This window comes from Telopea speciosissima, chromosome 1 (genome assembly GCF_018873765.1).
Source record: "Telopea speciosissima isolate NSW1024214 ecotype Mountain lineage chromosome 1, Tspe_v1, whole genome shotgun sequence".
In the NCBI taxonomy this organism is placed as follows: Eukaryota; Viridiplantae; Streptophyta; class Magnoliopsida; order Proteales; family Proteaceae; genus Telopea; species Telopea speciosissima.
This window is the reverse complement of record NC_057916.1, coordinates 777,835-803,902: the sequence shown is the minus strand read 5'-3', so window position 1 is coordinate 803,902 and position 26,068 is coordinate 777,835. Positions and strand designations below refer to the sequence as shown.

The following is a 26,068-nucleotide window of genomic DNA, read 5'->3' as shown; positions in this document are numbered from 1 at the left end:
AAACACATATTATAGGTATCTATCTGGTTGGAAACCCCTCATGTTTAGAGTCTAAAATAGCCAGCATTAAAACACCTTGCCCTTGGTTGATAATATAAATAAAAAATTCCTAACGTACTCCAATGCTGATATTAACCTAGAAGATTACTTTCTATATACATGTCATAAATTGCATTTGGCACCTTTTGTGTATGTCAAAATTTTTTTTTGGTAAGATTGTGTATGTCAATTTGATGACTTGATACGCTCTCATAAAAAAGAATTGAGAAATAAGGATATGTTTGAATGTGAAGAATAGAAAAGCAAAAAAAACACAAACGAAATGAAACAAAATTTGTCCCTATCCCTCTTTAAATTCATTTATTTTTTTTAATATCCAAACATAACCTAAATGTAGCATTATTGGGTGAGAAGACAACGAGAGAGAGAGGGAGAGGGGAGAGAGATTTTGATTTTGAATTGGTGAATCATGTGCTGCTGCTGCTTATTCAAATTCAGGCAGGATCTTTACAAAAAGAAAACCAGGATGAGGACCACATCTATGAAAAGCTTAATATTATATATGTGGTCGGAAATGAAGCATGGAAAGCTGCATTAAACTGTGTTTGTGAAAACCTATTACCCAAAAAAATATCTATATAAAACGCCAAAGTATGTTGTCGGTTGGAATTGGAGCATGGGAAGAAGGATCTGGATCCTCTACTTCCGAGTTGTCCCTACTTCTGTGCATCCTTACACACAATAAGGCGAAAAAGACCGCTTTATCCTCGCTCGGACAAGGTACTTGGGTAGAGGAGTCCGACGCTGGGAAGAATGCTTCACGGGACTTCGGATTGACACGACTACTCTTGTATCTTGATTGGAACCTATGTACCCAACAGAAATCAATCAATCACTTCAATATCTCAATAATGTAAGTGGGACCCCTAGTCGTGGAGACCGGATCATGTCAAAGTACCATCGAAGGCCCTCTAGGGCCACTCACATGGAATCAACTCTCCTGTGGAAATCCCACAATGGATTTTATACGACTGCCTCGAGGGTCTTAGAGAGTACTTGTACAATGACATAATCCGCACTCCGGGCCGTGCATGGAATTTATTAAGTGAGATGCAAAACCTTTTAAGAATTTATGGAATAAAACAAAATGTGAATGTGGCTAAAAATGTTATATAATTTACTCGGAAGCTATTATTAGAAAAGGGTTTCTCAATTTTTTAGGCTATGTTTGGATGTCAAGAAAAAAAAAAGAAAAAAAAACCAGCTCAAAACATTTTGAATTTAGGGCGAGAGAGATACATAAATCAATCATTGTTTGATTATAAATTTTATCTTGTTATGTTTTTTTTCCTTGTCTCCCAAATATAACCTTAAATAGCAAAATTTTATTTGATGCTCACTGTACATCCATGTTAGCGTCTACAATACGTTATTTTTTTTCACTTGTCGTATCAATCATTTGGCACACAAAAAAATTACTCTAGTGGCATTAATTATGTTGGTGTCGGTTAAAATACCTTTTAAGATCCCATTTCCTTAGCAGCAAAATGTCGTTCCCTTCCCATGTCTTCTTAAAGAATGGACAAGAAAAAGATTAAGTTGTATATCTTCTTGGGCATTCCAGCAAAGACAGCAGTTGGAGATACTAAAGGATGTCTTCTTAAGAGAACCTAAGTAGAAAGAGTGTGGGTGAACACTCTCTTTGGTTAAGGTACACATTTTTGAATATCTAAAATGAGTCTGGTTCTACTGTCTATATACATACACTCGCCACATGTCCCACCCGCCTGCTGCCATTTAAGGTGCACATAGAAGGTTATTTTTGAAAGCAAAAACACATGTCAAGCAGTGAACTTATGTGCAATGAAGCCAGCCAGGTTCATCTTAATCACATTTAGACCTATCCCAAAAAATAAGGGCATTGACATGTAATTATTTTTAGGGAAAAAGATCTCGATAGTTTTTCCTACGTCCTCTCACAAGGTACCATTAAATGATGCTTCTATCCCTTGGGTAGAGACTCAGGCATGCTCTCCCGTTGGCCCAGACGCTAATTATGTAGAGATCATGCGATCAAGTAGAGATTTCTTGCTTTTATTTTTATCAAATTTTGAAGGCAAAAGGTTTTATGCATGACCATGTGAGTACTTAGTCATGTCTTCAACCGGTGGATGAAAAAGAGAAAAAAAATAAATAATTACATTTCTACCCCTACCCCATCTAGTGATTTTAAGGCACGACCGTATATGTGCATAAAAACCATTTCGAATTCTAAACAAATATTAAAAAAAAAATCCATCATTTTATTCTTAATATTTAGCACCCTCTATCTCCCTTGTGTTGTTTGAAATAGAGGATTCAAAATGTGGGTCAGATCTTACCCCCCAAAAAAAAAATGTGGGTCAGATTCCGCCATTCCATGTTGAATTTACTGAACAAAACCAGAGTCGATAGAAAAAGATCTTGTGCAGCCGTAGCGGGAGTTGCACAAGTGCAGCACCGCTGACCGATAGCAAAAATAGGGGTAAGGTAGTTATTTCACAGGTGGGTTCCACCTGTGTCCCACATGTGAAATGACCACCTCCCCCCTGTATTTGGGGTGATTTTCGTGCTACATCTGTGCAGCTCTCGCCACAGCTGCACAAGAGCCAAGTCTAGAGTTGATTCGGTTTGAAAGGGAAAATTGGAAGGTCAGATGGATCCAGAGACTTACAAATCAGATCGGATTTCGACTGATTCGAACTGATACTGATCGGATTTGATTCTTGTATGGAAACTAGTATTACAAATCTACCCACCAATTCTGTGGTCAATCCAAATTGATTCCATCGACTAGGACCAATCCAGATCCCGATTGCGTGTTTTTAAATCCTGGGTAGACCGGACTTGGCCAATCCGACTCATCCAATCCCAGTTCTTAAACCAATGTGTGAACTAACCAAAATTGTTTCCCAAATGGTAAATTGTGTCAACCGCAGCCAGACTGGGTGAGGACCAAAGTTGTCAAATCTAAATTCCCTATAAAACTGGGTGGGGTCATGTTATTTCTTGTTAACCTTTTCTCTAGTTACTATTGTCCATTGATTAAGACTAATAAGATGGCTTATTGTGGAAGGTGATGTGAATTGATATCATACTCTAAATTTGTTTGGTAAACAATATCATACTCTTAAAAGTCTTAAAAACCCCTCACCTTAGTTTTTTGCCGTTTTTCCAGTTGACCCCAGCATTCTACACGGTGTGACTTCTCTGGTTTCTGTGATTGGAAAAGCTGATAGTCCATAATTAGGCCCAGCCCACATGACCAGACCACATCAATTTTGGAACTTCTCTAAGACCGTGAGACTGGCGTGGGGCTCCTCTGCATGAAGCTTGACGTATGTAACGCGTGGCGACACCCTTAGCTTTCCCTATTTAGGGTTTTCAAAATATACATTCAAGAGGTCAACCAAACCAAACGGTTGGATCGTTACTCACAGTTGAATTTGGACATTTGATTTGCTAGACATTTGATTCATCCATTATTCATTGATGACTTTCCAAAATTGGAAATGCTAGCCCCCCTACATATATGCTCATAACAAACGTAAGGCACATCATATCCCATATTTTTTCGAGTTGTGGGCCCATGTCAGCCCTTTGCATGGATCTCAAATAGTTTTTTTTTTTTTGTTTCCTTCAAAAGAAAGTGTGATTAGATGGTTAGAAGAACATATTAATTTTCAGCTTAATTCAATCAATATGGTGATGTGTCACAATAATACTTTAGGTCATTAGAGAAGTGAAATCCCTTGACTTGGTAGGCTTTATAAGATGTTTATTCTTGTAACATTTTTAATACTTGTAAGATAATAGTTTGGGTGAAACAAAATTTGATAGACGTGTTATTCACATTATGTATTAACTGATCAAAAGTTTATACCAATCTAACTACCATTCATAGGTGTGTCAGAAAAAGTAAATTTGAAAAGAGTTACTATAAAGAATAAAAGGACAATGTCTATACATGGTGGACGATATGGTTGGGATAAGTCATCAAATTATAGGTGGCCTATAACAAGGGAATCCCAAACATATGAATAATCAAATTTTCGAATCATCATTTCATCAGGGCAAAAATGGGGTAGTGTGATGCCAAGCCTTTGGGATAATGTCATGGTGGAAGCAAAAGCATTTTGCCATAGAAAATGCTAACCTCACAGATTATTTGATCTGCATGAACAAGGGTTCAACTAGAAGGATTGGAACAGGAAAAAAAAACCCGTTTTGCATAGAGATTCCCGAGACTGGTCCTTCCTATAATCATCCGGTTCGGTTAAATGGACATTGATTAATTTTTTTTAGCTAATTGGTTAAATGGATATAGATGGAAGCAGACCAGCTTGGGTCTGACCCATTCCATATTTATATTTTTATGCCCTAGCTAGCCACCACGTAACAGTTACAGCAGGAACCTGAGTTCAGACCATGGTGATATTTCCCTTTGAGGGGTATTCCTGAAGGAATTTACCATAACACCCTCCAAAGATAACTAAATGGAAGCAAACACACCTTAATTTATTGATTTTTAACAAGAGAAGTTGATAGTATTAAAAAACGGTGGGACGGGCGAGAAGCTGATTTTTTACTTTTTAGCCACCACACTTCTTCTCTCTCCATTATTAAACGTTTCAGAACGAATGTCGTGAAGATTGACACAATCCATGCATGAAAAGATGATAATATGATATGCATTTAAATTCTCTATATATATAGACACCCATCTCCTGACCTCTCCCAAACACAACACTTTCAGATCTTGGTTTCATTTCTTTTTGCCCTTAAGCATCGATTTCACTTTACCTTTATTTCTTCTTCTAGCCCTTCCTTCGTCTTTAATTTGCTGTTTTCTTCATCTTCTTGTAGCTAGAAGTCGAGACATGGAAGTATTTGAACAAGCCATGGTTGGAAAGAACTACTGGGAGCCAAGTACCAAGGCTAAACATGACAAGCTTCCCATTATTAATTCTTCCATGAGAAGTAGTATTCTGGACTACGAGTCGTCCTTCTGTAAGCAAGAAATTGAGGTGGCCCCCCACAATGATTCTGCAGAGACCAAATTCTCATGGTTGTGATCACAGCTGATCGGACACAATATTGAATTTGATAGTCCATTTGGGAAACGCATTCTCACCTATGCTGATCATACTGCCTCTGGAAGGGCGCTTCATGTTAGGGTTAGGGTTTTAAGCACAAGGTTGCTTAAAGCATTACACCCTGAGTATCTAGTTTGGAATACCCAGACTGCTGCCTCCAGCTAGTATATATAGGAAAACTAGGGTTTAGGTCAGATGGACTAATTACTAGATTGCCCCTCACAGCCTGGGCATTAATACAAGTAGGATTATATTAGAACATATAAAGGGATATTACATAAATACCCTTACAATCTCCTCCTATGTTCTACATATATCCATTACACATGTATAGGAACCATTGTTCAATCAGTAATTGAATCAATATAAATTGAATATCAATAATCCAATAAATCAAATAAGAAATAAGTAAACTTCAAGAAATAAAACAAAGGTTTTAGATCAAAACTAAACCCAACAATAAATCCGAAGTTCCACATGCAAGTGGCTAAACCAAAAGAAATAATCAAAAGGAAAAGTCTTTGCAATCCATGTGACTTTACTCATCAAGTAAGTCATCCTCATCGAGATCCAGATTCAACCGTTCTCCTCCATCTTCGCCATTCTCTGTAATTTGTCAAATATGAATTTCATAAGATATTATGAATTCAATCATTTGCACAATAGTATCTAGTTCAACAATAAGAACTTAGTACATTTCATATATGGTCAAGGTAAATCAAAAAACAATAAGCATCATCATCAAGTTTCTTTACAAGAACTCGATCCTATATAGTCTCTATCATAAGGACCATACCATGTTTCCATTTGGAATACTGTATTCGTCATATCAGTCATAGATTTATGTTGTATCATCAAATTTGGAATGGTACACCATACTATGAAAGACATGTCATCAAATTTGGAATGACATAAAGACTAGCACAATATCATTGAAACATATCGACATTTTTCATATTCCTTTGTGGAATAACAAAGTAAGGAGACTTCACATGAAAATTTGCTACACCATCAAGTTTGGAATGGTTTCACAAACCCCCATACTTAGTAACCTAACTAAGTTATCTAAAACATGTAAACTGTCCCGAATGCTTACCAAGGCTAGATGAGATTCGAATAATTCAAAATAATATTGGGTTAGGTTAAGACCTGACTAAATGGTCTTTAACCCCATCTCCCCGTAGTTTTGAATGTTCGATCTTTGTTCAATCCCTTTGTAAGGGCATCTGCCGTATTATCCTTCGATCTCACATCAATCAAAGTGATAATCCCTTGTTCTATTCTATAATTCAAAGCTAGCTTTTCACTGATGTGTCTCCTCTTACCATTAAAGAGTGAGTTATTCACAATCGTCTTGGTTGCTTGATTATCACAGAATATAGATATAGAGTTTAACTTAAAACTCCTCAATGGAATATCCATGATCGATCCTTTATCCACTCGCTTCATCTCCCGAAGCTAGAGCATAAAGTTCGATTCCATAGATGACAGAGCAATACTAGTCTGTCTTTTGGATTTCCATGCTACATGCTGCTCTCCTAGTGTAAATACATAACCACTGGTGGATCTGCTCGCCCAAACTCGAGCACCAAGATGCATCGAATATCCTTCCAAAGTTGGAGGATGTCCAAGATAACATAAAGCATAACCTTGAGTACCCTTAAGGTATCTCATCAACCTCGATAGGGCATCCCAATGCTCTTTTCCGGGATTACTAGTGAAACGACTCGGCATGCCTACCGTAAAAGCTATGTCCGGCCTAGTACAACTCATTGCATACATGAGACTACCAATCGTTTAGAATAATCTAACCGATTCACGATGTCACCTGTGTTAGGTTTCAACCGTTTGTTATAGTCATAGGGTGTCTCAATCGGTTTACAATCACTGTATCCCCAACTAGAAAGTAGCTTCTCAATGTAATGAGTCTGACTAAGGGTGATCCCTTGCTCACTGAAGCTTACTCTCATCCCAAGAATGGTGTCTACCACACCAAGATCTTTCATGTCGAATTCTTTGGATAAGATTTCTTTAATGTCACTCACTACAGAGAGATCAGAACCTAGAATCAACATGTCGTCTACATACAAGCAAATAATCGCGACCTTGTTTGACTCAGACAAAAAAATAAAGGCACTTATCCGAGTTGCTGGTTTGAAAACCAAAGCTCTTTACTGTCTTGTCAAACTTCTCATGCCACAATTTAGGTGCTTGTTTAAGACCATAGAGAGATTTGTTTAATTTACAAACTCTTTTTTCCGAACCTTCCATGACAAACCCTTCAGGTTGGTTCATGTAGATTTCTTCTGTTAGGTCTCCATTAAGGAAAGCCGTTTTTACATCCATTTGATGCACAACATAGTGCTCAATAGATGCTATGGCAAGAAGAATCCTTATTGTTGCCAAATGGCAGACCGGGGAGTAGATGTCAAAATAATCTATCCCTCTCACCTGTTTATAGCCCTTAGCTACTAATCGTGCTTTATACCTGGCTATAGACCCATCCGGATTAAGTTTCTTCTTCAGTACCCACTTACACCCTATTGTCTTGGCCCCTCTAGGCAGATCAACAAGGTGCCAGGTCTCATTCTGCATTAAAGAGCTCATTTCTTCATCAATGGCTTCTTTCCATAACAGGGAGTCCCTAGATCTCATCGCTTCCTTATAGGTGGATGGATCAGCCTCTAAATGGTAGGTCACAAAATCCTCACCAAAATTCTTGGGTACTCGATCTCTAGTAGATACTCTTCTAGATTCTGATTCAAGGAGCATTGTGGGAGTAGTGTCAGAAACAATTGGTTCAGATTCCAAAGGTGATTCTGTAACCACTTCAGTCAAACTAGGCAAGGTCAGGCCTTTATCTCTAAGGAATTTATCCTCAAAGAATATAGCATCCCTAGATTCTATCACCACATTGGTTGATAGATCCAAAAACCGGTCTGCAGCATTGTCTTCTGCACAACCTAGATATACACAAGTGTTTGTTCTAGTTCCCACCTTAGGTTTCCTAGGGTCTTGTATCCTAACATAAGCTATACAGCCCCAAACCTTAAGAGTGTCATATCTACAGGGATGATTATGCCATAGTTCATAAGGTGTAGAAGTCAGTTTTGAATGTGGTAGTCTATTTAGAATGTGATTTGCAATCAACACTGCTTCTCCCCAATAGCAAGAGGGCATACCAGCTGTCAATAACATGGAGTTTAACATCTCTGTTAACGTCCTGTTCTTTCTTTCAGCTATGCCATTTGATTGAGGTGAGTAAGGAGCGAGAGTTTCAAGGATTATGCTGCAGAGGCACAGAATTCATTGAACTCTGTCAATTTGTATTCTCCTCCCCTATCACTTCTAAATCTTTTAATTTTCAAGTTCAACTGATTTTCTACCCTATTCTTGAAAATTTTAAATTTTTCAAAAGCTTCATCTTTAGATTTTAACAGGTATAAATGACAATATCTAGAAAAATCGTCTATAAATGTTATCAAATACTTCCGACCTCCTCTAATTGTGTAGCTTTTAAAGTCACAAATGTCAGAATGTATAAGTTCAAGAAGTTGAGTGCTCCTAAAAACCGGTCTGAAGGGTTTTCTAGTTATTTTAGTTTGAGCACACACTTCACATCTGTTAAATCTAATTGAAGTGTCTAATGGTAAATTATGAGTTTTAGCTAGTTTGAGCATTTTCCTATAGTTCACATGTCCTAACCTACAATGTAGTATTTTGGGATCAAGTGAATTATGGTTAACCTGGTTTATTGTCTCATTAGCTAAACTCAACCTAAACATACCATTCAAATTATAAGCACATCCAAAATAAAAGGAGTTAACAGACAATGTTACTCTACCACTACTAAAAGTAATAGACATGCCAGCATCAAGCAAAATTCCAATGGAAATTAAATTCTTTTCAAAATCAGGAAAGATTTTAACATTTTTCAAAGTTAATATTTTACCTGATGATAGAACCAGGTTCCCTGTCCCTTGTTGAGCCACTTCCACGACGTCTCCATTTGCAACAGTGACAGTCTCTGCTACTTGAACAACATCAGTGAGCAGGTCCTTGCTATTGCAAACATGACAAGTCGCTCCAGAGTCTAACCACCAATCAAGATGTCTTGCCAACCCCTTACCCTTGCCAACCATGGCAACAAAGTTAGTAGGCTCGATCTTGTCCACCAAGATGTGAACTTCCTTCCGTGGTGTGTCGGTGTTCCCTTTCTTAGGACCCCTACACTCGGATGCATAGTGACCCCACTTTCCACGATTGCGGCACTTGCCCCTCTTTTTAAAATTAGTCTTTTGGCCTCCAACTGTTGGGGTTCTTTCTTAGGTGGCTTGGACTACCTAGGATATTTCTTGGGTTGTGAAACCAAATTGGCAGATGCCTGTTGTTGTTTCACCATCTCTAAGTTATTCCTGGCTCTGTTCTCATCTTCGATTCTAATGAACCGTTTGAGATCATCCAGCCCCACTTGTGTTTTCTTTCTGTGCATCTCAATTTTAAAGGAATGCCAGGTAGAGGGTAACTTAAAGATAATTGCACCCACTAAGAATGCATCAACAACGGGGATGTTTTCTTGGTTCAATTTTGTTCTCAAGTTCTCAAAGTCACATTACTTGTGGAAGTATCTCCTTATCTTCTTGAAACTTGAAGTCCATAAACTTGTCAACCAAGTGAGTTTTTGATAGGTCCTCCTCCTTTTTGAATTGGGCTTCTAGGTTTTCCCAAATCTCTTTTGCGATCTCATATTTACTATAGGTCTCTGCCACCTATCGACGAGCGTTCAATAGGTAGTCTTTGCAAAAGTCTTCATCACTTATCCATTGGGCTTCATTAGGTCCGTACAATCGAAAAATTTATTTACTACAGTAGAAAATATTGAGGTACTTCACCAAACTGAGTCCTCCTTTTCAAGAATCGAACTCGAGCCACTAAAGCTTTCCAATTTGATCATCTCAATTGGAACAGCATGTTTCTCCATTGTTAAGTGATTTGTTTATATGTCCATGTAAAAATAAAAAATAAATACTTCAAAGAACGATCACACCTAAGATGGAGAACCCTGGATTCAGACGATGGAGGAAAAGATTACAGCGATGCAACGGCGTCACTAAATAAAATAGTCCCACTCCAATGAGAACTCAGCAAATTCCTGAACTTGAGTGCGTCTGAGAAACCAGCAGCGGAACAAAAGGAGTGATTGGCTTCAAATTCTGAATCTCTGAATTTCTCTAGAACTTGAATGAAGACCAAACCGTCAGATGCTTTAGCTTTTGTCAGAAAAACTTTGAGAAATTGATTTGCTTTTGTACCTTTGTCCTTTCTTCCTTTTTTTTTTTTTTTTTTTTTTTAATGCCAACGAACATTCAATGCCAAACCACTTTTGGCTTTTGAATTGAATCAAAAAGCAAACGTACTTTCTGACAAAGTTAATGCCTTCTTCTTTTCTTTTCTTTTAAGTAATCAAATCAAAGAAAATAAAGAAGAACTTTGAAAATAGCGTTCTGCAAACCTTCCTTTTTGTTTTCCTTTCGATCAAATCAAAGTTTGATTAAAGCTTTGTCACAAGAAAAGACAAACCGTGATTGACTCTGTTTCACACTTTCCTTTATTTAATCAATGAAGGAAAAACAAATCGAAAACGAACTTCAAGAGCAGAACCGTGATTGAAGAACAACGAACCATAAATCGATCAACACACACGAAGCCGATCTTGGAATCATGAATGATGAACACCAAGGCCGATCTCTCAAAAACAAATTGTGAATCCAAAAAATCCAAAGCTGATCTTGATCGCAGGGAAACAAATATCCTAATGCTTTAAGATTGTTAGGGTTAGGGTTTTAAGCACAAGGTTGCTTAAAGCATTACATCCTGAGTATCTAGTTTGGAATACCCAGACTGCTGCCTCCAGCTAGTATATATAGGAAAACTAGGGTTTAGGTCAGATGGGCTAATTACTAGATTGCCCCTCACAGCCTGGGCATTAATACAAGTAGGATTATATTAGAACATATAAAGGGATATTACATAAATACCCTTACACTTCAATACATTGAAGACTTCATCACCAATACTGTTCTTCCTTTCTATGGTAACACACATACAAGTGATAGCTACGTGGGGGAGAAGACCACAAAGATGGTGAAGGAAGCAAGTAGATACATCAAGACTTGCTTAGGCGCTGGCGGATCAGATGATGCACTCATATTCTGTGGTTCTGGTACCACTGCTGCCATCAAGCGCTTGCAAGAGGTGATGGGTATCGCAGTGCCTTCAAACATGAGAGATAAGGTACTCGAGTACCTCAGGATTGAAGAGAGATGGGTGGTATTTGTGGGACCATACGAGCACCACTCCAACCTTCTCTCATGGCCGGCGTAATAGTCTAGCAGAAGTGATTGAGATCGGTCTCGACGAGGATGGATTGCTAGACATGCGAGCCCTCAGCCACCAACTTGAGGCTCACAAGGATTCCAATCGTCCTATGTTGGGTTCATTCTCAGCTTGTAGCAATGTAACTGGGATCTACTCCGACACTCGTGCCATTGCCCGGCTTCTTCACCAATGTGGAGCTTTCGCTTGCTTCGACCATGCTGCAAGGTAACTTTTCCGAGAATGGATCATCTGCACGTACCAATAGGTGAGCGTACATGTGAGAGCCAACCACCTATCCTATTTTTGCCATTTACAAGGGGAGGAAGGGTTTTTATGAAAACAAAATTAAAATGTGATTGGCTCTCATACGTATGTTCGATGACCTATTGGTACCCGTAGAGGAACCGAACTCAACCTTTCCTCCATGCGTACTGTGCTTGTCTTCAAAATTCACTGTTTCATCCAATTGTGATTACTTAACATGGTTAATTGTCTCTTTTCACATTAATTATTATATTTTATTCAGGGAAATATTGTTACATTACTTTTTTTTCCCTTTAGTATACCACTCATTTTTTCTAATGAGGGATAATTCTGTCATTTTACATTAAAACTGCATTGATTGATGCATTAAATAAGTTTTAACTTTTTTAAAATAATCTTTGACTACTTCTGTATTAAATGAATTAAAAAAAAATTTCACCTTTTTTTTATCTCTTTTTTGTGACATTTTTATAGGTGTATTTGGAAGTTAGAATTTGACATATTCTTTCAACTTCTCCTTGTTTTTTAAGATGTACAAAAGGGTTTTCAAAAAAATGATAGCATTATGTCATTGTCAGATACATTTTTGTTCAAATGCACATGTGAAATGACACTATTATCCTCATTGAAAAAATTATGTCATACCAAAATGACTAAATAGTAAGATTATAAATTATTTGACATCTTGGCCCCTTGAGGGGTATCAATAAGAAAATCTTTTTTTATTTTTTAATTTTTTTTAAATTTTTTTTTATTTTAGATTAAAACGTGAAGAATGCACCGTTGTTGTCCCCCAACCACAGAAAGGAGTTTGGAGTCTCCATATATATTAGTTGGTGAAAAACTCTTTTGTTTCTAATGATAATTAACAATAATAACCTAGCTTATTTGGTACAGTGGCCCTTATGTGGAGATTGACATGAGATCGGGGGAGCTGGAGGGCTATGATGCCATATTCCTAAGTCCTCATAAGTTCCTTGGTGGGCGCGGAACCCCTGGTATTCTTCTGATGAACAAGGCCTTGTATAAGTTGAGCTCTTCTGCTCCTTCTACTTGTGGAGGTGGAACTGTTGATTTTGTCAATGGCTTCAGTGAAAAGGTAAATTAAATTAAATTAACCCATCAGTAGTTATCAATCCAAGTGGCTGGATTTTTTGTTTCGACCCTTAACTAATACATATTATTAACTTGATTTGCACAGCACACATTGTATTATGAAGATGTGGAAGAAAGGGAAGATGCTGGAACTCCACCAATCATCCAGAAGATGATTAGAGCAGCAATGGCTTTCTGGGTGAAGGACTTCATTGGTTATGAGGTGATCCAAAACCAAGAAGATGTATACATAAATGCAGCCCTTGAAAGGCTCCTTCCCAATCCAAACATATGGGTTTTAGGGAATACTAGAGTTAAGCGACAAGGGATCCTTTCTTTTGTTATCTTCTCAACGAAAAAATCCTCCTCCTTTGATATGGAATCAGAAATCAGAGCTCACAGAGGAAGAGATCTTAATATGTGGGCAGAGTCAGGAAACAAGAGAGATAAGCCTCTCCATGGTCCTTTTGTGGTAAAACTCCTCAATGACTTCTTTGGTATCCAGGCTCGAGCTGGGTGCGCTTGTGCTGCACCCTATGGTCACCATCTACTTGGTGTTGACGAGGCTCGTTCACTGACCTTTCGGTCTGCAATTGAAAAGATAAATATTATAAGATTTTCATTAGGTGAGCTAGCATAGTCCAAATATTTGATTATTAACTTCATTAATTATTGTAAGTAATATAATTTTTGCTATTTTTGTAGGGTAACATTGGTGTAAAACCTTGATGGACAAGAATTAGTTTTCCTTACTACAATGTCAATAGAAGAGTTTGAGTTCATTCTAGCCGCATTGGAACTCATTGCTACCTACGGTCAGCGATTCCTTCCACTATATAGCTTCAACTGGAAAACTGGTATTTGGACCTTTAAATCGAGAGCTTTCGTGGAGAATATAATAGGGGAAGATTATGCACTTGATTTGAAAGATTATGGATCAAGGGAAGGTGGAGATGATTCCAATGAGAAGAAGAATAGTATTGGGGTGATTAGTAAATATGTTTCTTACTTGGAGACTGCTAAGTATGTGGCAAATTTCCTACCAAAGGGCCGGGCCCTCCACAACGTAGGATTCCTAAAGACATAGATTCCAACCTTGCAAATTTTAGGGTCTAAAATTGGCTTGCTCACCCATTTTTTTTGGGAGGTTTTGATTTTAAGATTTAATGTTATTTGAGGGGGGCGGGGGTCTACTCATGTTAAGGATCCTTAACATTATTGTATTAATTCTTTCATATTGTATTTACTTTTCTTTAACAGCAGTGGTATATAGCAGTCAAATATTTTGGGTAATTTTATCTTTATCTACAACTGTCACTCTTATTGGATGGTGGCACTTGTCCCCTTCAATTCCTCTAATTCCTCACATGGGGTGGAAATAACCACCCTACCCCTTGGCCTGCCTAAGGTGGGGTCCATTCCCCCTATTAGAGGAATTAGAGGGGGCGAAATTTCGCTGTTACACTAGTAATAGGAATGTTTCTGCTACAAGACTGGCAGCCAAGGAAATAGGATCTTAAAAGGTATTTTAGAAAATACTAAAACCTAGGAGGGTATTTATGAACCCAAAGGGGAGATAAATTATTCCATTTCCTTGGCTGCCAGCCTTGTAGCAGGAACATTCCTACCACAAGTGTAGCAGCAAAAATTTTTCCAATTAGAGGTGCCCACGAATTATGGGTGATAATTATCCGGACCATAGTGTTGGCTAAATGGGTACGGAAAAAAAAAAGTTGATTGAAACATATAAGTTTGGGTTTTAAACATATATAAATTGGGAGAAAGAATGCTCCTTGGGCATGTACGCTGCGTTGCCCTTGTGCCCAGACATAGAGACGGGCAAAATGACAACCGCGACCCCATGGAAAGGCCAAATTTCATGGGGGGTGTGGCGGTCATTTCTCCCGCCCCTGTGTCTGGATACAGGGGCAGTGTATCGCACACGACCAGTTGGTACCGTTCTCTATCCCATATAAATTTTAGGAGAACATTTTCCTCCACCGGATTGAATTTGCTGGAATATTCACCACACCATCTTAGGATTCACAAACCCTTATAAGGTTTTAATATATTTCCCAAGATACCCTCTCGATATAATCCCCTTCCCTTGGTGTACGTGAAGTGTATTCATATTGGTAGGTAATCCGAACTCTCTTGATAGATGCCCCTATTTTCCTTTCAATCTTTCTTTGCTGTTAGGGCAAGAATTAATGACTGAAGAAATTAATTACCGAACAAAAAAAAGACTGAAGAAATCAAAGCGTCATTTGTCAACCAAAGAATTAGAAGTGGAAAATGGTAAATAGAAACCGAACTAGTAAGCAGTCTCGGTCATACTTGGCGTTAGCTTCTACAAAACCTTGCGCATGGCCCATGCCTGCAACTCTTTTCTTTTTTACTTCACTTGATCATAGGGGTAGAATTTAACGAGGTCAACAGAAATGGTTTAGTTAATTTTAATCAAATTATTAATGAAATGGACAATGGAACAGTGTAAACAGATAGATTACGGATTAGGATATGGAAGCTACTTCCTTCTCTTTAGCTTTAATTTGCGTGTAAATCGAGAATTGGCGATGTCTTATGAATTTTTCTTCTCTCAGGTTTCCTGTCCGATCAGATGCGCAAGTTCCTGTCATAAGAGGGCGTAAATGACAACCTCACCTCACCCGGGCAATATTATGTCTTATGGGTTTTGTTTTACGAACTCTAGTACTAATAAGTAAAAATTAACACAAGCGGAACTCATTAAATATTGGCCGTTAAAAAGTAAATAAAACTCAAGAGTCAAACCAAACAAATACTTGACCTTGACATGGAACAGTTCTATCTGGCCGTAAAAACCCAATCCTTAGTACTTAGAAGGAGAAATTAAAACTTCAAAGGGGATGACTTCTGGTAAACTCATACTTATTGTAGCTCCGTGCTGATTCTTTCATTGGTTTATTCACGGTAACACGGCCCAACCTGTGGCTAAAAACTCCCTTTGGAAAACGCATTCTTATCTATGAAATGATCCAAACATCCCTTGTTTTGATGGGCTGAATCTTTCAGCTCTTGCCATGATTGGAGAAGAACCAATTGCCCTCCTTTCCTGCATGGACAGCACCAGCACGGCAGCCAATGAGATCCGTATGTTTATGCTTCACAGATGATTAGATGATGACATGTGTTTCGTTTATTGTCATTAAGATCGAGTGCATGTAATGAAAAAACATGTCATCACCTAACTGTAAGTGTATTCAATTCACACGGGTAGATAAGGATGATCCGGAATTCCGGACTCAATCTAATTTTTTTTCTTCAAACATGCACAGTCATTATTTACTTTCTTTCGCCATTTTGGTAAGAAATAATTTATGCACGTTCATGTACGTGAACATTCACCCCCTCAAAAATAATGACCGAAGAAAACAATAGTTTCATTTGTCAACCAATAAATTAGAATTTAGAATTTAGAATTTAGAAGTTGAAAATGGAACAAAGAAGAAGCCCACTTGTGAAATGACAAATGAATTAGAATTAATAATTTAAAAGTCTCGGTCATAGTCAGCGTTACCTTCTACAAGGTCATGGCCCACGCCTGCAGCTCTTTTCTTGCTTAACAAAGGATAGAATTTAAGGGGTCAACAGATGGGTTAGTCAATTTCTTGAAATTAATGCTGCCTGGAGGATCAATCAAAATTACCACCTCACCCCATGTAAAAAATTAAAAACTCCATTTATGTCGATGTTCCTACACGTATTTTCACTGAACCAGCACTGATGCGGGGATTATATGATCAGACAACAATCTCTTGCCTATTTAAAATAGTTACTTTAGATTTCAAATGAATGGAGTCATTGATGATGACATCTTGTTTCTCTTTCACTCCTTGAAGTAAGTTCATGGTATTTGTATCAGTTGTTGGCGATATTCATGCTGATATGTACGGGCCATATTAAGCCGATACTAAATAAAAAAATATTTTTCAATAATAATACGGATGTTGGTACTGTATCAATCAATCCATATGTATTGATATTGATACGGATGATCCGATACCAATACCTAAAACTGTACTTCTACTTGCAGTGTGAATGGATTACGTATTAAAAAATGAATGCTCCCTCTGCAATAGAGTTGGTGATTGCCGATGGGTTTCGTTTTGTCCGCTATCATATGAAGTATGAATTCAAAATTGAGTATAATAAATAATTTTACCTCTATATATATATAGGGCTCATGTTCTCTGTGCCGCAACGCAGGCTGCACCCAGACACAAGGGCCTACCACTCAGGGGGTAGAGTGGTTATTGCACCCACCCCCATGTGTCTGGGCGTAGCCTACACCCCCGTCACAGAAAACATTATACTAAGTGGACCCAGTCAATTTGCTTGTTTATAATAGGATAAACTATTAGGATATTATCCTACAAGTTAATGAAGGAGCAATATTATCATTTCACATAGAAAATTATATAATGATGTCATTTTCAATCTATTTGGAAAATAAATTAAAATAAAATTATAAAATCTAATATATATTGTAACCAAACTTAGTTGCAACAAGATTTTCCCTTTAATTAATCCAGTCAGAGTCAAAACAAATAAATACTTAGACCTTGATTATTATGGTAAACCCAATCCTTCAAAAGAAGAAAAGGAACCCTCAAAGAGACTTTTGGGATATTCATTCATACAGCTCTGGGCTGATTCTTTCATCGTTTTATTAAGGGTAAGACCCAACCACGGTTCTAATTAGTATCGGTATCGGATCCATATCAGTATTGGCAGTGCCAATATATGCCATGCTTTGATCAATACGGGATCGGTGGAATGACCCATATCAAGGGTTAAATTAAATGATCCAAAAATGACTTTATTTTTTTTTAATTCAAATTCGAGGGCAAAATCAGCCGATTTGACCTGAGAGGTTTGATCCTTATCGATATTACCTTGATTTAAATCCTTGAAGCCAACAATAACAAAGAATAGATTATCATCGATCACTTGTCAGCATAGAAGAAATGGATATTCAAAGATGGTTGGAATGGGAGACGGGAAGTATTCCACACGTAATACACCATTTCTTTATAAACCATTTACACATTTAAATGTTAGTCTTACTATTGACCTAGCTCCTTCTCTAGCTCTCTCTCTCTCTATATATATGTATCTATATATATCCACCTTCACACCTTCCTTAAGACATTCAATCCTTTTCCTTTAACCGGAGTTCTGATCAGCCAATTTCCATATACCTCTTCCAAATTCCATTAACAAGACTTGTTCGATCGATCTTCTTTGTTTTCATCCTTAGCTAGCTTCCATTAACACCATCGATCTATTCAATAGGTATGGAGTTTTTTGGGCAAGCCATGGTAGCAAAGCACGCAAAGATAGAAGCTTACCATGGCAAACATCCCATCATGAGCACCAATTCGTCCATGAGAAGTAGTATTCAGGACTACTTCGACGACCATCACATCCTTCCATCTGATTCCTTTGGTGGTTCGGCTGGAAATGGGGTGACCAAAACTGATCCTTCAGAGACCAAATTCGAATGGTTGAGATCACAACTCATCGGCCACAATGTTAGATTCGACACTCCCTTCGGAAAACGCATTCTCACCTATGCCGACCATACCGCCTCCGGCAGAAGCCTTCAATACATTGAAAATTTCATCGCCACTAATGTTCTTCCTTTCTATGGTATATGCTACACTACTACATGCCGCTTTCTTATTTAATTACTACTTTAGGAGTTGCCGGTCTTCCTTTCTTTATTAATTAATTAAATAACCGCGGATTCAATCTCTTGTGTTGTTGTACAGGGAACACGCATACAAGTGATAGCTATGTGGGCCACAAGACCACCAAGATGATGAAGGAGTCCACCAAATACATCAAGACTTGCTTGGGTGCTGGACCTGATGATGCCATCCTATTCTGTGGTTCCGGCACCACCGCCGCAATCAAACGCCTCCAGGAAGTGATGGGAATCGCAGTGCCTTCAATCATGAGAGATAGGGTACTCCAGAGTCTGAGGAACGAGGAAAGATGGTTGGTATTTGTTGGGCCATACGAGCATCACTCCAACCTCCTCTCATGGCGCAACAGCCTTGCAGAGGTGATAGAGATCGGTCTCGACAATGATGGATTGGTAGACATGGGAGACCTGAAGCACCAACTTGAGGCTCACAAGAATTCAAACCGTCCTATGGTGGGTTCATTCTCAGCTTGTAGCAATGTTACTGGAATCTACTCTGACACACGTGCCATTGCCCGCCTTCTCCATCAATATGGAGCTTTTGCATGCTTCGATTACGCTGCTAGGTAGCTGCATTAATTAATTCGTTAATTTGTGCATGTCTTATTAGGATACTTACTTAGATCTACAATTATTCATCTTTAAATTAACTGTTATGATAATTAACATTTTTTTTTGAATTGGCCGGGGGTATGTACGTACGTACAGTGGTCCTTATGTAGAGATCGACATGAGATCAGGGGAGCTAGAAGGCTATGATGCAGTTTTTATGAGCCCACATAAATTTCTTGGTGGGCCTGGAACCCCGGGCCTTCTTTTGATGAACAAGGCCTTATACAAATTGAGATCTTCTGCCCCTTCTACTTGTGGAGGTGGAACTGTTGATTTCGTCAATGGTTTCAGTGAAGAGGTAATTAATTAAGTAGCTATTTTTTTAAAAAATCTAGCTAATTTGTTGCTTCATGGATTAACTCTAATTAAGCCATTATTAATCTACAAATATGATTTTGATTTTGCAGCACACTTTGTATTACGAAGATGTGGAAGAGAGGGAAGACGCAGGAACTCCAGCCATAGTTCAGAAGATAAGAGCAGCACTTGTTTTTTGGGTGAAAGACTTCATCGGTTACGATGTGATTGAAAACCAGGAGCATATCTACATAAGTGCAGCCCTTAAGAGACTCCTTCCCAACCCAAACATATTGGTGTTGGGGAATACAAAGGCACCGAGACAAGCGATCCTCTCCTTCGTGATTTACTCCACTACTAATTCGACCTCTCATGACTTAAAGCATGAAACAAATCAGTTTGGAGGTGATACTAGAAACAGTGGAAGAGATAGAGGTCTTCATATGTGGGCAGAGTCAGGAAACAAGAGAGACAAGCCTCTCCATGGACCTTTTGTTGCAAAGCTCCTCAACGATCTCTTCGGCATCCAGGCTCGAGCCGGCTGCGCTTGTGCTGCTCCCTATGGTCACCATTTGCTTGGCGTCGATGAAACTCGTTCATTAGCCTTTCGCTCTGCCATCGATGAGGTAAGCTAACTAGCTACTAATCATATCAAAACAAAAGGACACATGTTATCATCCATCTAACCGTATGTGAAGCATATGGTTATAGGTCTAGAATCTCCTTAATTAATCCCATGGATATATGGACTAAACTTCGATTTGATTAAATATTTTTGTTAAGTAATTAGCTGTTTTTGCACTTTGGTTAATATTTCATAATTGTAAAAGAATTTATTAATTTTGGTTTGGTTACTTTTGTAGGGCTACGTTGGTGTGAAACCTGGATGGACTAGAGTTAGCTTTCCTTATTACATGTCAATTGAAGAATTGGAGTTCACCCTTGCTGCATTGGAGTTCATTGCCACGTATGGTCAACGCTTCCTTCCTCTTTACAGCTTCAATTGGAAAACCGGTAGTTGGAGCTTTAAGTCGAAAGCTTTCATGGAGAATATATTAGGGGAGGATTACTCCACCCTTGATTTGGGTGATGACTTGTCGCTAAGTACTGAAGCTATGCCCAAGATGAAAATGATCAATCACAGTGGATCAAGAGATGGTGGAGATAGTTACAGTGATAAGAAGGCTTCTGGGGTGATTGGTTTATATGCTTCTTACTTAAAGACAGCTAAATATGTGGCAGGTTTCCTCCCCAAGTTCCCTCCCCAAAGGAGGATTCCAAAAGATTTGGATCCCAGCCTTGCACACTTTAGGGTATAGATATAGCTAGGTAGCAGGTCTCTTTTCCTGCAACGTACCTTATTGTGTGCGTGCTTCAGCGTACGTATATATAGTGTTACTTTTGAAGCTAGTGTTAAGAATCCTTAACACTTTGGTTATAGACAAGGAATAATTGGGCTAGCTACGCCCTTTCCCCCCTACTTGTTTGTTGTAACTTTTCTCTAAAGCTACAAGTAATAGTATTGATATTTTTTAAGGAATTCACCTTTCAGTTTTTTATAATATGGTTCAATAAGCTTGTTATATTGAACTAGATTAGAAGGAAGATGAGGAGTTGAGGGTTTGTTACTGTTTTTAGAATATGGATTTACTATTTTACTTTATTCAATTCAATTTCTAAGTTATTGACTTTATGATTTTTTTAAAAACAGCTAAACATGTCAAGTCTATCATGACTTGGTTAACAATATTGGTCATTTTTTTCTCTAACCTAATTAATCTACGGATCCGACTCCTCTACTTCCGCCTGCCTGGTACTGTCGTGTGTCTCCACACACAAGCGCAACAGAAAATACCGCCTTACCCCCATTCGGGTAGGGGTAAGGCGGTACATTTCGCCTTGCTTGTGTGTGGGGCACACACGACAATAGGGGCAAACGGAAGTAGAGCAATCGAATTGATTAATCTACACGATTCTTAACCAGAGATCCAAAATTTTGACTTGACTAGGCTTAATCAAAACACGATTTTCCAACTCCAATGCCTCTCTCTCTTTTCTCTGTCTAGCGTGCTAGAGATATAGAAATCGAAAGATGGAATCTTACTTATATGTTTCGGGTGAGTTCGATTAGAAAACTTGAATCTAATCGGCTACTGTAAATTGTTACTGCCTACAACGACTAGGAGAAAATGACTGTGGAGGTAGAAGAACAGTTCTATATCTTTATATATATATGCGTGTAGTTGAGTCTATTGACTCGATGAGACTTTGGAATACACTTGGCCATCAGCCATGGCACGACCTATTCTGTTCTGTAAGCAGTAATCTCATTTTCATGTCTAAATTTAAGAAGAAGCAGAGGAAGAGAAAAGACGTCATGGGGGCATGACCGCATGGACGACAAGGACGACTAAATTAAGGAGTAAATGCTCATATAGAATGGATCGGACGACCCAGTCTGAGTCAGTCCGGGTCCGGATTATTCTTCAATCTTCAACAGTTCTTCATGAATTATTGAAAGACCTGACCCTCCTCAATCCCTAGATTTTGATATTCAAAAATGGTGGGAGGACCATTACTTATAACAGTAACTATTAAAGATCAGACTCGGTCATGCCCGATGTGGGCACGCCATATTATACAGACGAAGCAATGCATGACCGAGGTGGGCACGCCATATCATACAGACGAAGCAATGCCGCATCATCGTCGTTGTCGTCGTCATCATCATCATCATCATCATATATTACTATTTCTTTTATAATTTCGTCCTTAAATTTTCCTAGCTTACCCCGGGGGATCCGAATTCATTACCCACCATACTTGATACTACACCATGTTCTCCTCGGAAGAGACTTCTCTACTTCCAAGGTGGGCAGTACTTCCTTGCCCGAGCATGGGTAAGGCGGTACTTTCTGCCCGCCTTGTATGCTGGGCAAAATTAGACGCACGGAAGTACTGCCCACCTTGGAAGTAGAGGAGTCGGATCCTGTTCTCCTCCAACATTTATGGTCCTTACACCATTGACTTGATCATTAATTTTCAATAATAACTATTCCTTTTTAATTATTTTCCTGGTCATCTCTACTAAATATACCATTCAACTTCCATACCTCTCAGCCACAATGCTTCCAAAACCACAGACTCCGAATCTCCTTCTAAATCATACTAGTGAAGCTACATTCGAAGAATAAATGATTACAAGATTCTAGACCGGAGCAATAGAAGCAAAAGAAAATTTACACTTGAAGTATCTTTTTGATGAGTTGATTTGTCGTTAGAAGGGCATCAACAAGACGTCTCCAAGAAGTGAAAGATTGCATGGAAATGCTGAACCGAAACTAGACAGCTTAATTTGGCCCATCCGACATTAATTAGGAGCCATTTGTCGAACTAGGTTCGATATCAACCTAGATGAAATGTTCTATCATGGGATGCTTTCCAAATTACTCTGTTAGGGTCTCCTCTACTCATACTCTTACCGATAGAGAGGGTATTACACACATCTAGAAGATTCTCAGACACAATGGGGATAGGGTTTCATTCACCATTGCTTATAATTGTATTGACACCAGCTATTCTTTCTTCTTCGTACTTGTTTTGCTTATTTTAGTTTTCTTTCACATTGAATAGAGAGGGTATTCCACACATCAAGAAGATCCTCAAATACGATAAGGGTAGGTAATAATTATGAAAATTTTGTTGTGTATGTGCGTGTATGTGTGAAGGGGATCAACTTGAAATCTACCATGTGACATGTTAATTTAAGGGGATCAACTTGAAACCTACTATGTGACATGTTAGTTTCATCCCAAAGGCATTACACCAATGCCAGAATCAATAATGAATTATATGTAAATTCAGCTATTTCTTTTTACCCAAAAAAAAAATCAGCTATTTCTGAATTTTGATTTTAATTTAATGATAAATAATAATTTTGAATCATATAATTGAGATAAAACTACGAAATTTGATACTTAAGCTATCAATGAGTACCATATAGCCAATGATTTTTAATCACCACCTTTATAGTTCAAACTTCAATTATAGTGGACTGGAAAGGTTTTGGAATTCGAAAAATTGTAGTAAAATCTTTTTTATTTTCGGGTTCAATTTTTATTTGGATCAAATTAAATGTGGTACCTTTGCTTGAACTGAATCAATCATTATTACCACACACACACACCTGAAAAAAAAAAAAAAAAACTGAATCAATCACAAATTTTTGCCAAAATTTTCAACGGTAAAATTCATAAAGCCTTCGGCAAGGGTACTGTCAAATATTCAGTTCAGTCCGATTTCAGTGGATTTTGATTTTGATTTTTTATTTTTTGCATATATCGGTCTAACCAAAATCAAGCCAATAAGGATTCGGAGTTTCGGACTCTGAAAACCAAACTGCAACTGATAGATTTTAGTCTTTTCGGTTCAGTTCTTTGTTGGTTTATCTTAACAGTTTATTATTTCGATCCCATCGGTTTAGGAATTGTTATCTTCTGTTGTTACAGTACGGTGTTGTACTGCATCGTGCGGTGCTATAGAGGCCATGCGGCACAGCGGGCCCCACATGATGCACATGGCTTCTGCAACTGTCGCACGATATAGTACAACACCGTGCAGTTACAGCATAAGATAAAAATTCATCGATTTAGTCTATTTTTAGCTATAAAAAGAAAGAGAAAATTGTATAAAATTATATATTTATATTGATTTAGACCTTCTCACATACACGATTTACACGACCGTGTACGAAACTTTCCCCTATCAATTTTTAAAAAATTTTATATCGTTATTTTGTCTTATTGATTGGTCTGGTTTGGTTCTAAAACCCTAAAACAAAGGCCGAACCAATAAGGACTTCGATCCGGTCGGTTTTCTGGTGGTTCATTTGCTCGGTTTGACTTCAATTGGCGGTTAGACTCTCACCTCCCAATATTAGACACAAACTGAGAGAAGAAAAGGCCTAATAACCAGAAGAAGAGCTTCTGATCTACTGTGTTTGAGAGAGAGATCTGTGCGTGTATTTATTTCGAAAGCAAAACAATAAGGAAAGCGGCGATGAGGAGCTTCTCAAAATTGCTTACTCGAATCGTTCGAAGAGAACTCCACAGAGAAGATAAGGCCATGTTCTCCATTCGTCGCCTCTTCTTTGTTTCATCTACAAGAGCTTCTTTGTTTCAGCAGAATCAAAACACCTTTAACGCGTCCAATTCGTTAAGATCATTTCCCACATCATCATTCAACTCCACAAATTGGGGCCTTTTTGGAGGTTGGTTGGTTTATTCTTATGTTTCGATTTCTACTTTCCTTCTCTTCTGATTGTTGTTGTTGTTAGTTTGATGTCTGATAATTGCGATTCGTCCTTCCGAGGCTTTTTGTTTTATCCTTTAGATTGGAAATTTTGCATTGTAACGTTAGAAATGGAGAAATACGCAATTTGTTTTGTTACAGCTAGGTTATAAGCTGAGTTTTTATTTTAGGATTTTCAGATTTTCAATAATCTGCTGATGTGCAGCAGAGGTTTCTTGATTTAAGTAGAAAAGTGGTTTTCTGCAATTGGACTATACATAAAATTAAGATTTTGGTTGATTTGAACTGCAAGATAGAATCTAAAAACCCTAAGGTAAATGGACGCTCTTATGTTCTTGGTAGGGGAGAGGGTGGGCGGAATAAGAAGAATAAGCAATTAAGTATAGAATTTGAGCTCCTACTTGGGCCATTCCAAGGCGGAAGGAAATATTACATATTCAATAAATTGAGCATCTACATGAGTGTTTTACTCGCCATCAGGAATATGTTAAAGTTGTGGCATGGCAAAACATTCTGAAAATTATGGTCACTTGTAGGTTGAAGATACAACTGGCTTGAATATTGTGCTTCACTCTGTGTCCTGAGATCGTAAAATGGGGCAACAAAAAAATGTCATCCTTGTATATTTTGCATAGTCTTTTGCATTTAATAGTGGGAGAAATTGAAACCTTATTAGAAATATTTTCTGGTCATATAGCTAAATTAATAGATTTGAATGCCTCCCGGCATAAAAAACATTCAGAGATGTAACCAACGGAAATAGCACTCCCAAATCCAGATGCGGTTAGAAGTTACACATAGGTCTCTTCAGTGGTGAAAAGAAAAAGCACAGAATGTAACCATTTGTTAGAGAATTTGGTCTTGTAAAATTAGATACCTGTCAAAAGTCCCTTTTGGTTTTCCTATAGAATGGAGATCAAAATAACATATTATTTTTTGGATCCTGATTCGTACAGAACAGAAAAGGAGCATGTTTATTCAGACCCAGTCAACACCCAACCCTTCATCTCTTATGTTCTACCCTGGGAAGCCAGTTATGGAAGTTGGAAGTGCAGACTTTCCAAATGCTCGTTCAGCCATGAATTCTCCTCTGGCAAAAGCTCTCTATGGCATTGATGGTATGTTTGTCTCTCTCCCTCTCTAACTTGGGTTTTTTCCCCCCCTTCAATTAGCAGCTTTATCTTCATAATCTGTTCTCTTAATTTTCTTGTTAGGTATTTCTTTC

At 38.1% G+C, this 26,068-nt stretch overlaps 3 protein-coding genes across 3 annotated transcripts in view; all 3 read left to right on the top strand.

Annotated features, from left to right (window-relative positions):
• Positions 1–428: 428 nt before the first annotated feature.
• Positions 429–26,068, top strand: part of LOC122672354 (nifU-like protein 4, mitochondrial) — a 46,635-nt gene continuing 20,995 nt past the window's right edge. The window contains exons 1-3 of the mRNA XM_043869844.1: positions 429–446; positions 24,535–24,802; positions 25,800–25,961. Coding sequence (XP_043725779.1) covers positions 24,592–24,802; positions 25,800–25,961 — 373 coding nt within the window. The 5' untranslated portion in view covers positions 429–446; positions 24,535–24,591. The remainder of the gene's footprint in view (positions 447–24,534; positions 24,803–25,799; positions 25,962–26,068) is intronic.
• On the top strand, positions 11,187–13,512 carry LOC122638888 (probable cysteine desulfurase). Its single transcript, XM_043831743.1, is given in 4 exon segments — positions 11,187–11,513; positions 11,515–11,738; positions 12,675–12,876; positions 12,979–13,512. Coding segments are annotated over 4 exon segments (1,197 nt in total). The 5' UTR covers positions 11,187–11,276.
• Positions 18,153–20,858, top strand: LOC122672339. Its single transcript, XM_043869831.1, has 5 exons — positions 18,153–18,566; positions 18,689–19,190; positions 19,333–19,534; positions 19,644–20,159; positions 20,397–20,858. Exons 1-5 carry the CDS (start codon positions 18,212–18,214, stop codon positions 20,850–20,852), a joined length of 2,031 nt encoding a protein of 676 aa, XP_043725766.1. The 5' UTR covers positions 18,153–18,211; the 3' UTR covers positions 20,853–20,858.